At 51.1% G+C, this 14,225-nt stretch overlaps 1 protein-coding gene across 1 annotated transcript in view; it reads right to left on the reverse strand.

Annotated features, from left to right (window-relative positions):
* Nucleotides 1-10,097: 10,097 nt before the first annotated feature.
* The window catches only part of HACD2 (3-hydroxyacyl-CoA dehydratase 2), a 111,135-nt gene continuing 107,007 nt past the window's right edge, over nt 10,098-14,225 (reverse strand). The window contains exon 7 of the mRNA XM_066347944.1: nt 10,098-12,944. Within this exon, the coding sequence (XP_066204041.1) occupies nt 12,862-12,944 (83 nt within the window). The 3' untranslated portion in view covers nt 10,098-12,861. The remainder of the gene's footprint in view (nt 12,945-14,225) is intronic.

The raw sequence follows: 14,225 nt of genomic DNA on the forward strand, positions 1-14,225 counted from the left end.
TGCTTGTCCCACTGACCTGGCCTCCTGGGCGGGGGGAGCCCAGCCTGGGCCTAAAGTCCTTTGAGACTCAGTTCTTGCCCTCAAGGGCCAGAGCCACTGCCACCTCTGGGCCTCTCTGTGGGGCCGCCTGGGCAGTTGGCCTCTTTCCTGGGAACACAGGGTGGGGAAGTGGGTGAGGTGCCCGCGGTGCCTGGAGAGATGGCTGCAGCCTCTGCTCTGCTCCCCATGGAAACAGACTCAGCTCCTCTGACCAGTCAGGGGCCAGGACAGCCATTCAGCCCTCAGGGCAGCCACATACTAGGTATGTATTGCCCCACCATTGCTGTGAGGGCGGCACAGGGACCTGGTGATGGCAGGAATCAAACTCAGGCCTGACTGCAGACCTCCCTGCCACCCCGTCTCCAAGGGACCAGGCAGGGTTTGGGAGGTGGGTGCTGGGTGAGCCATTTACACAGGGCACGAGAAGGGGTGCAGAGGAAAAAGGAGATGATCGGGAAGACTGAGGAACGCAGAGCATGAATAATTAAAGGAGGTGTCAAGAAATCGCATCTCCTGGGTGCCCCTGGGACAGGGGGCATACACCTGCCTTGCACCTGTTGGAGGCACATCCAGATAGAGACCTGCTGTAGTAGGATCCCTCCTGTGCCCAGGCAGGGAGCAGAAATGGACGCCCAGCCTGGTGGGGTGGCCCAAGGAGCCGCAGTGGAGAGGGGCAGCCCCCCCCCCGCCCCCGCCGGGTGCCCGCAGGAAGGTACCCAGAGCTTCAGGCCCTTTCTCAAGAGAAGCAGGAAATTAATTTTTAAAATGTGAACTCTCTTAATTTAAAAATGTTGGTAACCAAAACCAGTTAGAATATCATTTTAGAAAAAGAAAAAAGCCTCCAGGTGGCCAGGGTGCAGCCTCTGTTCCCATCAGGGTCTCACACCAGACTGTGAGCTGGTCTAGGGCTTCTAAAGACCCCAGGAGGAGCAGGGGGCGGGCAGCCTGGGAGCTGAGGGCTGTGAGGCTGTGAAGAAGCAAGCAGGCATCTAGACTTCCAGAAAGAAAGGACACAGAGAAAGTGCTACAGGAAGGTGCAGAAGAGGCATTGGGCCTTTGCCCCCCCCAGCTGCCTGCCCCCCCCAGGGGCTCCTCCACAGGGCGAGGCAGCGGTGCAGGAGCGGGCAGGGAGGGAGCCGCTCGGAGGCGGTGGGAAGCGCTCAGCCTGGGCTGAGAAGTGAATCACATTTCCATGTGATGGGTGCAGTTCACACTTGGTAGGGAACAGGGAGCAACTGGAGCCTGACTTTTCTAAATTTACCAGGCGAGCCAACAGCGCCGGCTCTGGGCTGAGGTTCCTGACGGGTGGGCGGCCGGGCCAGCCCCTGGGTTCCTCACTTGCAGGCTGCATCTCAGGCTGTGCTTCTTCAGCTGGTGGGCGAGGGGCTGATGCTGGGAGCTGGGACTTTGGGGAGCAGCCCCCAGACTGCCGTGCCTGGCTAACTACCCTTAGGAGCCCTGGCAAACCCTCATACGGCCAGGTTGAGCTGTTACAGCCACAGGGCTTCACCTGGACCCCAGGGCAGACTCCCCTCCTCCGCTGCCCTCAGCCCTCACAGGCCCCCCTGGCACAGCGCCCCCTGGTGTGTGCTCCGAGCCTGCAGGTGCGGGCAGTATCCGTCACCCCCTCCGCAGGGCCCGGTTCTACAGTCTACACCTGGGGTCACAGCGTGGTGGCTGAGGCTCCGCCTGCCCTGGTGGGACGCTCGGGCCCCAGAGGAGCGTGCCCAGAAGGGCCTGCAGGGCGTCCTGTGGCTGGGCTGTGGGTGGGTGAGGACTGGCCCAGCTCTGCCACTGACCACTTGTGTCCCTTTCTCTCCTTGGCATCAGTTTCCAACTTGGATAAGTGGAGGCTGGAGGTGACAATGCCAGCATGTGGCACATCACGGTTCCCTCATGTACGGTGTGGGCTGGCAGTTCGGGAAGGTGTGGGGCAGTGGGATTCAGTGACAGCCCTCCACGGGGCAGGTGGGGCAGCTTATGTTTCCTCACATTGGATGTGATGGGAAGTGACCCAAGCTGCCAGGAGGCAGGCTGTGGTCAGTGCTGGGAGCTTCCAGGAAGACAGGCTGACTGGCTGTCCCGACACCGGGGAGAAGAGGCAGAGGTGATCAGAGAGATGTTGGCTGCCGTGCCCGTGGTCAGCGGTGCCCGTGGCCTGTAGGCACACACCTGTGTACCCTGGGCACTGTGGGGAGGCTCCAGGCCTGGGCTGCCGCAGACAGGCCACCAACAGGCCTGCGGGGAATCCTCGTAACCAGCCTCAGCTATCAACAGCTCTGCAGATGAAAAGTTGCTGAGAAAAAGGCTGAGTCCTGGGGAACGTTTTCAGTTCAGGCCCTCGGTGGTCAGACTCACCGTGCAGGACGCTGCAGCCTGGGGTCCCAGAGGTAGAGCCCCCCTCGGCCCCCCACCTCCCACAGGCTTCTCGGGGAACCAGGTCCCGGGAAGACTAAATGTTTCTGAGGAGTCTGCAGCTGTTTTCTTTGAGAGGTTGTTCATCCTAATAAACCCCCTGTACCCCATCAGTGTCCTGTGCTCCAAGGGACAGGGAGGCGGCATGGTGGGGGGAGACCGCTGTGGGGTCCGTCACTCCTCAGAGAAGCCCGCCTGAGCGCACCAGCCAAAGCAGCAAGCCAGCACCTTCCTAACACCCTGCCGTGGCAAGTATCTTCAGAGAATTTATCAGCATCTGAGAGGACCCTATTTAATCATGTGTGTAAGTTTCCCGCCAGTCTCCCGAGCCCCAGTGGGAGGCTTGGCCCTGAAAATTCAGTGGTACCTAATTTGGAGGAGGCCGAGCCAGGCCCACTGAAATCACAGCGTGGTCGACAGGCAAACAGGTGAGAGAAGGTGGCAATGAGGACGCAGAGGGAGGTGCGGGCACTGCCACGGTGATTCAGCAAATTCCAGTACTGCACGAGGCATACTTACATGAGAAAACCCTTCACTGTTACCTGACATTCTCTCTTAACTGGGTCTCCTGGCCTTTCTTGGGCAGCCCTGGCACTGTGGGAGCGTCCGCGAGGAACCCCTGCGCAATCAACCCCAGGACTCCGCCTCAGGGCGAGGAACCCCTGCGCAATCAGCCCCAGGACTCCGCCTCAGGGCGAGGAACCCCTGCGCAATCAGCCCCAGGACTCCGCCTCAGGGCGAGGAACCCCTGCGCAATCAGCCCCAGGACTCCGCCTCAGGGCGAGGAACCCCTGCGCAATCAACCCCAGGACTCCGCCTCAGGGCGGTCCTCCCGAGCGGGGCCGCAGCCCTGCCAAGGGTGGAAGAAGGACGGGAGGAATGGGCCAGGTGGAGGGAAGTGAGGAGTCTCCCCGCAGAGGGAGTGCGGTTAGCCATGGCCCGGAGGTCAAAGCCCAGTGTCCCGAGGGTCTGGGAGGCTTCCGTGGAACCTGGGCACGGAGGGGCTGGTGACGGAAGCAGACACGGGTCACAGAGGTCGCTGGGACACGGTCGGGGTGTGGACTTGACACCAGGAGTGATGGAGAGTCAGGGCTTAAAGAGGGTACAACATGATAATGCCTGTTTTTTAAAATGCTATTCTGGCTGCTCTATGGAGAATGAGTGTGAGGGGAGGGCAAGAGGGGAAGGCCGGAGCCAGCGGGGAGGCCACTGCTGCTGTCCAGCTGTGATGGTGGCGTCTTGGACAAGCGAGGGGGAGGGGGGGAGGTGATAGATGCAGCCCACCCTCAGGAGATGGAATTGACAGGATTTGGCAAGTGATTAAACACTCAAGTGAGGGCCCCTGAGGATGCAGAGGAGGGAAGATGACTCTCGGGTTCTTGGCTTGAGCAGCTGGTGGGCGGGTGCCATTCAGCGAGCTGGGAAGACGAGGATGCGGGAGAGGTTTGTGGCGGGGGAGAGGACGATGCGGTACATGCCTTTGGGATCAGCTGCGCCTAGGTGCGCACGTGCCTTCCAGGTGGAGGTGTCTAGGTGGAGGTGTCCAGGTGGAGGTGTCCGGCAGAGCACCGTCATGGATGCAGCCTCCGTTCCGGCCGGAGGCATCGGCTTGGAGAGGGAACTTGGAGCTGTAGCAGCCATACTCCCCCACTCCAGCTGCTGCCTTAGATGCCCGAGGGACTGGCTGGCCAAAGGGTCTCTGGACAGGTGGCATGGGGCCTCAGCTCAGTCCCTCCCTACCACTGGACCCAGTGGGGTAGCCCTTTCTGGTTCTCACCGGTTCCCAACATATGGAAACTGTTGCCTCATCTTCTGATTTCTCTTAGACGAAGCCATGACGTTGCTCAATTTTAAAGTGTTGGCAACTGACTCAATTAAAACATATATGATGTGGGCCAAACAGGACATGTCTGAGGGCCAGATATTCTCCGGAGAGGCTGCTGGTCAGGGCCGGTTTCCAGTGAGGAGTTAGAACTCTCAGGGCCCCGCAGGCAGTGTCTGCACTGTGAGACTGGCATAGAAAGGGACCCCCACACTCCATCTCCAGCGAGTCAGACCACGTAGGTTTGACGGAACCAAGGGACCTGACTTTGTCCGGCACCCTGAGTGTTTCTTGATGCAGTCAGGTTGAAAACATCTGAGTCAGGGGCAGGCAGAAGAGACTGAGAAAGTTGGTCAAAGAGGCAGGAGGAAACCGGAAGAGCAGGCCTTCCAGATCCAAGATCATTTCAAGAATGAGGTTGCCTTCCTGGGAAGGACTCCAGGTCTCTCCCCCCCCCCCCCCCCCCCAGCGCGTCTTAGCTCATCCCTAAGAGGGAGCAATGTGCACGAAGGGGTCAGTGTACAGGGCGTGGCTCTCTCCTCTGGGTCTCCTGGCTGTTAGCGGTATGCAGAGCAGGACTTGCTTTCTCCCCGGGTGCCTTCCTGTCCTCCCAGCCGAGGCTTCCAGCAGCCTAGGTCAGCCTGGTGCCCTGGCGGCACACACACCGTCTTTGAGTGTCTCCCCCTGGTGGCGGCGGCGTGCTGGCTCAGCCTTTCTCCCTGTCAGTGGGGAGATGGGGGGTGGAGAAGAATCAGGGCGCAGTGGGAGGTGAGCTGAGCAGGCCTCATGGTTTCCTTTAGTCTGAGCAACCACTTGTTACTAGTTTAGGAAGGAGGAGTGTCCTCTAAGGTTTGGCCCAACTAACCAGAACGCTCCCCTGTAGATAAAGCCGCAGTTGACTATTACCCTCTTTTTTTGGCTGGCTCCCCATTATTTCCTTTGTACACATAGTCAGCAGGGAGGAGAAATGAGAGTTCTGAACAGGATTGGGCATTGCCGGCACCCCCATCTACTCCAAAGTCACTCCATATTTCTAACGTCCAGCAGGATGGCAGCCCAATTTCAACCATGCACAGGATTGCGTCACAAAGAGGTCAGCAGTGACCGTGAGCAGAGCCGAGTCAGGGCACGGGAAGAGCCTGGCTGGGTGATGGGGAGAGACCAGGAGGTGAGAGACAGAGGGGTTCCTCCACGTGGACGGGACCAAGGCCAGGATGAGGAGGCAGCTGGTGGGAAGAACTAGCGAAGAGAAAGGACAGAGGATGAGACTGTTGGAAGGAGGTCCCGGAGGGGGCGAGTGATGGAAAGAAACATCTAGACTCTAGAGCATAAGGGAGGGATTCACTTTGGATGGAAGGTCATCCCTTTCATTCTAATAAGAGGACAAGGGTGGAATTTGGGGTGCTTCCTGGTCTGAGAGTGAGAGGCTTCAGGATGGAGTTAAACAGGAATCATGGACAGAGTGCCAGGCGGGCAGCCCCGGTGTGAGAGGTACAGGGAAGGGGAGCAGCTGGACCGACCTCTCTCGGGGTTCTGCCCCAGGGCACACTGGGAAGGTAGGGGGCACTGAGGTTCACGATAATGGTGACAACAGTGGAGTCTGGCAGGAGGGTTGGGGGGGGAGGTTGAAGGATCAGGGGTCAGGAAGATTGGGAAACAGGGAGAAGAGGAAGGGAGGAGGAAGCTTCAGCAAAGCCATGGGATTGGTACGGGCAGAAGGGGCCCACAGCCCTGGGCTGCCCTAGCAGGGGGGTGGCTGAGGGCTAGTCCCACTTCTGTGTCTCCCTGTGTGGCCTGGGGAAAGTCATGTGTCCCCTTGGGGCCTTGGACTGCCTTTGTGTAGTGCTGGCTTCTCTGGCTCATACGGGTCTATGTGGTGAGCTAATGCGGGGAGCATGCAATCCAGAACAAAAGGAGTTCTAAGGCCTTGTCAGATAACAGGGCGCATCAGGACAAAGCAGCCACCACCTGGCGACAGTTGGGAAAGTGGAAGACAGTCTCCAGACACCATGCGCCTCACAGACAGGAGCCTGGAGGAGGGGCTGACAGCGGGCACGTGAATGTGTGTTCAGTAGCGGGTGCAGGCCCGGGGGATGGGCAGCTGGACTGACCCAGCTTGGGGGTTTAAGCTCGTGAGGCACCACAGGGGCTGCTGGTCCCCGCCAGGCCTCTAGTGAACATGCTCCCATCCCTGGGGGACACCTTTAAGGTCCACGGGTAAGCAGCAGGTGATAGACTCCATCTCGGGCAGCTGACACCCGGGGTCTCCATCTAATCATTCACTTCCCTATTTGATGATGGTGGTTTATTAAAAACAACAAAAAAGGACAATCTTCCCAGACCCCAGGCTAAGCCCCATCTCTTGTTTTTTCCTCTGGATGGGTTAACACTCCCCACGGGGAAGCTGCAAGATGAGTATTTTTCTTTTTCTTCATTTTTTTTTATTTTTTAATTCATTTTAGAGAGAGAAGAGGAGGAGGAGCAGGAAGCATCAACTCCTATATGAGCCTTGACCAGGCAAGCCCTGGGTTTCAAACCGGCAACCTCGGCGTTCCAGGTTGAGGCTTTCTCCACTGCGCCACCACAGGTCAGGCCCAGGTGAGTATTTTTCAAGGTGTTCAAGCAGATTTAGCCCTGAAGAGGTTTCAAGGATTAAAAGTCAAAATAACTTTTGAAAATCCTGTACCAGCACCCTCCCCACTCCAGGTTTATACACTGCATTCATATGCAGAAAGTCTGAAATGTTCAGGAGAGAAAACTTTAATTTTGTGTCAACTGTTTAAACCACAGAGCCGCCCTCTCCCTAACCCAGGGGTCCCCAAACTTTTTTCACAGGGGGCCAGTTCACTGTCCCTCAGACCATTGGAGGGCCGGATTATAAAAAAAAAAACTATGAACAAATCCCTATGCACACTGCACATATCTTATTTTAAAGTAAAAAAACAAAACAGGAACAAATACAATATTTAAAGTAAAGAACAAGTAAATTTAAATCAATAAACTGACCAGTATTTTGATGGGAATTACGGGCCTGCTTTTGGCTAATGAGATGGTCAGTGTCTGGTTCCATATTTGTCACTGCCAGATGTAACAAGTGATGTGACGTGCTTCCGGAGCCGTGAGGCGTGCATCCCACGTCACTGGTAGTACTGTATGTGAGCGATGCTATGCTTTGTGTCTCTCACTGACCACCAATGAAAGAGGTACCCCTTCCGGAAGTGCGGCGGGGGCTGGATAAATGGCCTCAGGGGGCCGCAGTTTGGGGACCCCTGCCCTAACCTATCCATGCTCCCAGGGTCACTCGGAGCTCCCAGGGTCACTAGCTCTGTGCATTGCGCTCTGACACGCACCAGTTCTGTAAGCAAACCACCTGTGGGAGACCATTACTATCAGCTGCACAGCTAGTGTGGTGGTGGAGGACACTACCGGTTTACACGTGCCATTCTACTTGGGATGTCCAAAATTGGTGTCATTTAAATAGCTCTCTTTTGAGGGAGACTTTAAACCAGTTAGAGTGGGAATTGTTCATGGCATGAATAGAAGCATTTTACATCTCTGAGAAAACCCACAGTCCAGAGTCAAGTTGATTCACACCCACAGAGTGTACTGGATATGCTGCAGACAAGCATTCCGGGGCCAGATGTGGCCTTATAAGGTGGCCTGACATTTTCTCATGGCCCAGGCCACTCTCCAAAAATATCCAGACAGAGAATAGTGGGAACTCTCCCTGAATGTTCCAAAGATTAACAAGCAGGCTCTCTGTTAAACAAGAGTGCTAACACCTGCCTTCTGACCAGCTCCAAAAGCCCGTGGCGTTTCAAAACCAGGCAGCCTGCAAGGTCCATGCCGAAGTGAGCAGGGAATAGATGGAGCTTCCCAGCAGATAGCCACGCTGGTTTCTTTGTTCTAAAAGGTGTTATTTCCTGTACCACTGCGGAGCATGCTAATGTCTGACTACCTTTACTTTAGGTAGACACTTGAGATCCATAACCAATATTCATTAGTGTCTCTCTGCCCCTTCCGCGTCCTTGGACTGAAGCCGGTTCTCAAAGTCCTTTTACTCCCAAGGCCCCTGATCACTTGTGAAGTGCTGCCCCCCAGCGGGGCATCCTGGCTACAGCAGCAGGGGAGAGAGAAAGGACGTTTGGGCTTTAACCAAGTGTAGCATCTGGAAAGGTATCTGGATTGCACCCACCCAGGTCAAAGGCAGATGTAAAAGAGCTGCTGTGGTAATAAGTCTATGTTCTGGATTTAGTGAGCAGAACACAATTTCCAATTACAACAATTTATGAAATGTGTACTAGCTCCTTATGTACATAACCTCTCTCACACATTTTATTTTTGCTCAACAAGAGACTTTCAGGGTGAATTGCCTTTTGTGGGAAAAAGATTATTTTTGGTAATGAGACCTACCACTAAGGGGTATCTCTCTAAACTTGAAAACAAAAGGGATTAAATAGTCATGTCTAAAAGAAAGTGGTCAAAAACCTCACACAGCTCCTTCGAAGTCTGGTTCTCAGCTGCAGGCAGTGGAATGTTAATAGGTATGGCTATTTTTGGTAATAGTTGCTTAGATCAAGTTCTTCGCCACTAAACTGTATGACAATGAGGCAGTCTATTTGTAAGGTTGAGATTAAAAATAATAAGAATTTACAAAGCTAGTCTTCCTTCTTGTTAAGGGGAACAGAACACAGCAGTATTTTGGGAATGCAGTGTGAACAGCAAGTCTCTTAATTTACCAACGGCAATTCCTCAGGCTGGGGCTTGTGTTAACATAGCACACGTAATTGCCACAAAATATGACAATGACAAATTAGAAAGCCCTGGTTTCCATTACCACCCATTGATAGTAAAAGTGGTATTTGCTGGGTTGCCTCTACTATTCACTTTCCCATCTGGTTCTCAGTTTTAGTTGCAAAAAATTTTTTTTTCATAGGTAAAAAGCCTATCTCTGAAACAGATTAGACTCCATATGAGTGAGGTGGCTCTAACTATAACCAATAGGCTGGTAATACCCTAACTGAGACCAGACAGCACTCAGAAAGAAAATGTTCTCCTTTGGAATAAAGACCACTCCCTTTAGGACCACTCCCAATTGTCAGAAGGGGCGATCTGACAATTGGTGGGCAATGGTGACAGTTACTCCTGAGGAAGACCTGGTGGACTCGGGTGGGGGCATGCTACTGCTGGAGGTAAACAACAGAAATCACCCAAAGAAACAACTAGAAAGTGCCCAGCACATGGAGACATTGGTACTTTCATTGTGAGGTGAAGACACTCTGGGGTCTAGAACTAGCAGGTCAGAAGTGGCCAGTCTGAGTGTCCTGTCGGGGTCCTTCCCACAGTGTCAGGTGCGTGAAGCAGCACCTAGCATTGTTCTGTAGGGCAGGCTTTATGAGGAGGTACCCGCCCCCTTGGCCAGGTGCTGGTTTGAATAGATGATAAATATTGCTGGGCAACAGTATTTCCCCTTTCAACTTATATGAGAAGAATCAGATTTAAAAAACAACCACACTGTAAGACAGGGGTTCCCAATCTTTTACTGATGAGGTTCTGGGATTTCCTGCCCACTTACACAAAGAATCCCGACCCTACAGCCAGGCTGAGACAGATTTGGTGAGCTTGAAGACTGGCAGGAAGAATGGCTTTTGGAAACCTCTTAATATAATCTGTTTTCCTGTAAGTGCAGAACCATTATGACTAGCAGAAATATATTTTAAAACTGTCAGAGCTGTAATCTGTGACAGAACTGAAACTTTTCCAAATTCTTACTCCACCACTTTTAGGCTGACTTCATGTGAAAAATCACAAGACTCACTGGTCAGTATTTCAAGTCCAGGCAGAGCACACACCAGTTTATTTGAAATGCAACACAGATCGGTATTTTATGAATACAACTTACTACTAGATTAACATTATCAAGTAAAAACAGCTTCCAAATGCATGCATAGAAAGTTAAGCATAGTCTCTCAATGCCTTATTTCTAAATATACAAAAAGTACATTTAAATTATAGAATTTTAGTGAATCAAAGACTTATAAAATTACAATTTTGGTTTTCACAACATAGAAAAAATACAAAAATGACTATATATATATATGCTCATATAAATTTTTACCCAAATTTCAAAGAAGCAGTATGTACTGATTTTGATGTTTTATCTGAAACTCAGAATAGGAAATAAGTTGTAGCGTGTACCACATCAATGCCAACCTTTTATTACAAATGAATAACCAAAAGCACAAGTGGAAATGAGGGCACAGTCTCCTGGCGCGCCTCTGTAATGCCTGCCCTCTGGGGAGTCGCTCCAGGGGTGCGCCCTAGCCCGGGAGGGTGGTGCTTTCTACCAGGGCCGACTCCCCATGGTGCCTTTCATAACAGGCAATATGTGATACACGAATGATCCCAACCTTAGCAAACAACACAGCAAGATGCAAATTAGCAGCTTGAGTCTACAAAGCACTACTGTGTACCTCACAGAATTCTCTGCCAGAGGGTGGTCCCCGAAGGGGCGATCTGAAACATCCCCCCAGGGGGCGGCTGCCTTTGACTGCCCTGGAATGAACACTGTTGTCTGGCAAAATACCCACCAAATACCATCTTCTCCATCCACACTGTGTAAGATGGAACATTTGGTGGGGTTAGACAGTCTCAGTTCATAAAACGATGCCACCACTTCAAAGGAAAAAATTGATTTCTCTTGGAGCTAAAGACACTGGTTAACGAGAGAGGTGACTGAAGGACATGTGGCATCTCTTACTTATCTGCCATAAGCATTTTAAATGTTTGATGTACAAAAAAATACAGGAGTTGTTTGCTGTGTTCTTTTCAAATTATAATAGAAAGGCCTGAATAAAACCAACTCAGCAATCCTGAAAAACCTGCATTTTCTATCCCATTGTCTACTAACTATTCCAAAAACAACAGAAAAAATCGTACCCAAATTAACTAATAAGGCTAATATAACCCAAATTGATTCTATTTTACAGTAGAAATACATTTTGGAAAAATAAAAAGAGAAAAAGCATGAAATACAATCTTTCCCACATATTTTGTTTATCAAATCCAAGAACAGATTCTAATCTCGATATGCCCGAGAGGGCTGACTTTAGAACGCAGAGTTTTAATATTCAAAAGTAATTTATTGCACATCTGCCTGTATTAAATTTTAGGCTGCATATTTTCTTCTCAAGCCCCTATGAAAATAAGCATTTAAAAAATTAGTTTTCCATTATAACACTCTGATATCAAGCTAGACTTTTAAAGTTTTAAAGATCAACCAATTAAGAAAAAAAGGGAAAAAAGAGGCTCCACAAAGCACATCCTGTTTAAAATCTAATGCACGTCTAACCTCGGGCTTTCCGGTTTCATCCAACCCTTTCTTGAAGTTAAGCAATGAAATGGTATAAAGACATGATGTCAATTAGACAATGTCCATATGACCAAAGTATTTGTTGGCTGCTCCAACGTGTAGGATGATAACTGCTTTTAGCTCATGACTGCCCAACTGGAACATCTCACTGTCTCTGGACTTAAAATATGACAGGAATGATAGAGGACCAGAATTAGGAAAAATACCCAACCGAAGAGTTTCATGAAATTGAAACGTAAAATAGTAAGGGTGTAGAAACCTATTCCTGAGTGTTCTGGACTACATTTCTAAACTAACACCTTCCACGTGTTTCCAATAACATATTCGCTACTCTGTGACTAGACTGGTTTTAGGTCCATAAATGAGAATATCTACTGGCAAATGCACTACTCAGAGGGGTTCTGGGAATGGGACTGTGAAAGGAACTTGTCATTTACTAGCGATGAAACTTCCCTTTCTGAGCACTGACATTTTGTAAAAATACAGTGAGGCTGAGCCCCGGAGAAGGTAGGTTCTCTACAACGTACACATACTTAATAATTCAAGCACGTTTCTCAGTGGCAGGCAGTAACGACTCAACTGAAAACAAACAAAAGGGTGCTAGTTGTTTTCTGATTATGGGTACTACCCCAAAGCTTCACAAACATACAAACTGTGTATTTCATTCACTAGATACGAGGGGAAAGGTCCCAGCCATAACCTCAGAGCATTCCAGAGAACAAAGTTTGCTGCTTCAATAGCACAAATAGTTTCCAGCATGCAGTCAAGCATCTGAAGAGGGAACCCTACATACACTGCAGACAGAAACGGAGCTCGGCCGCGACCGCTGCGCTCCTCAGACCGGGACTCTCGGGTGTTCAGTGCTGCAGATCTTTATTGATCAGGTACATGAGAGGAGCAGGGCGGAGTGCCAAGCCCCTTCCTAGCGCCATCACGGACATCGGGAACTTGTGGTTGGAGAGCATGCCGAATGGACTGGCCAGGATGTTTCATGTAACAGCTGTTCTTTTGTTTTTTGTGGGTTTTTATTTTTAATTTTATAAAATACCAGGCCTGTGTGACACTGGATTTTGCTTTTTCTTTTGTCTTGTTTAGTATTTTAAAAATAGTTCTTACTTATTTTCTATGAAACGTATTGGGAACTCAAAAAAGTCTGCAGCATTTTTTTGTCATTGAAAAGTCTGTTTTTTTGGAGGGGTGCAGGAAACAGGAGCTATTCGAATTTCTTGTGTTCTTCAGTATGAGAAAGGACCTTTCTTCTCTGGTGTATCATGTGGAAGTATAATTGGGGGAAAACTGGAAAGACAAAAAAGAGCCGGTTAGGGAGGTCATTTAAAATCGCATGTCCTGTTTAAAGCACATGGACTTTCTACTTGATCATCCGGCAACCAGGGCAGGTGACAAGGTGGGCCTGGGGAAGGGGAAGAGAAACGCAGAGACCTACCTTTTCCTGCGTCAGCCAGGGAGGAGGCTGTGCGGACTGGGGACAAATACTACCGTCACTGTAGTCACCAGTCAAGATGCCACAGAGCCGCCAAATCATATTCTCTACACTTTATAATCTTCACGCTCATTCTCTGACTTAAAACAACCAGGTGAAAAGGTCTAGTGATGGAGTGATTCCCCCTATTTCCGAGGAGTTTAAGCCCCAGGGAGGGTAGGCGACGTGCCTGGGGTTCCACTGAAACCTCCGCCCGAGTCGGGGCCAGGCTCGGGGCTCCTGAGAAAGGCCGTTCTTTGAACGGGAAGCCTGAGGATGGGGCGGCGTGCAGCAACATTTGATCTGAACACAACTAAGCCAGGCTTGAATCTGGAAAAAGTCTTCATGGAAAAAGCCAGTATCTTAGACTATGGAGATTCTGTTCTTGGTAATTTATACATTACTTTTTTAAAAAAGATTTTATTTACTCATTTTAGAGAGGAGAGAGAGAGAAGGGTGGGAGCAGGAAGCATCAACTGCCATATGTGCTTTGGCCAGGCAAGCAGAGGGTTTTGAACTGATGACCTCAGCGTTCCAGGTTGACGCTTTATCCACTGCACCACCACAGGTCAGGCCTATACATTACTTTTATTTATTTATTTATTTATTTTTTCTTCATTTTTCTGAAGCTGGAAACGGGGAGAGACAGTCAGACAGACTCCCGCATGCGCCCGACCGGGATCCACCCGGCACGCCCACCAGGGGGCGACGCTCTGCCCACCAGGGGGCGATGCTCTGCCTATCCTGGGCGTCGCCATATTGCGACCAGAGCCACTCTAGCGCCTGGGGCAGAGGCCACAGAGCCATCCCCAGCGCCTGGGCCATCTTTGCTCCAATGGAGCCTTGGCTGCGGGAGGGGAAGAGAGAGACAGAGAGGAAAGTGCGGCGGAGGGGTGGAGAAGCAAATGGGTGCTTCTCCTGTGTGCCCTGGCCGGGAATCGAACCCGGGTCCTCCGCACGCTAGGCCGTATACATTACTTTTAAAAGTAATTGTTCTTCAGCCCTGGGTGGCTGGCTCAGTGGTAGAGCGTCGGCCCAGCGTGTGGAAGTCATGGGTTCGATTCCTGGCCAGAGCACACAGGAGAAGCACCCATCTG

This window comes from Saccopteryx leptura, chromosome 8, assembly GCF_036850995.1.
Source record: "Saccopteryx leptura isolate mSacLep1 chromosome 8, mSacLep1_pri_phased_curated, whole genome shotgun sequence".
In the NCBI taxonomy this organism is placed as follows: domain Eukaryota; kingdom Metazoa; phylum Chordata; class Mammalia; order Chiroptera; family Emballonuridae; genus Saccopteryx; species Saccopteryx leptura.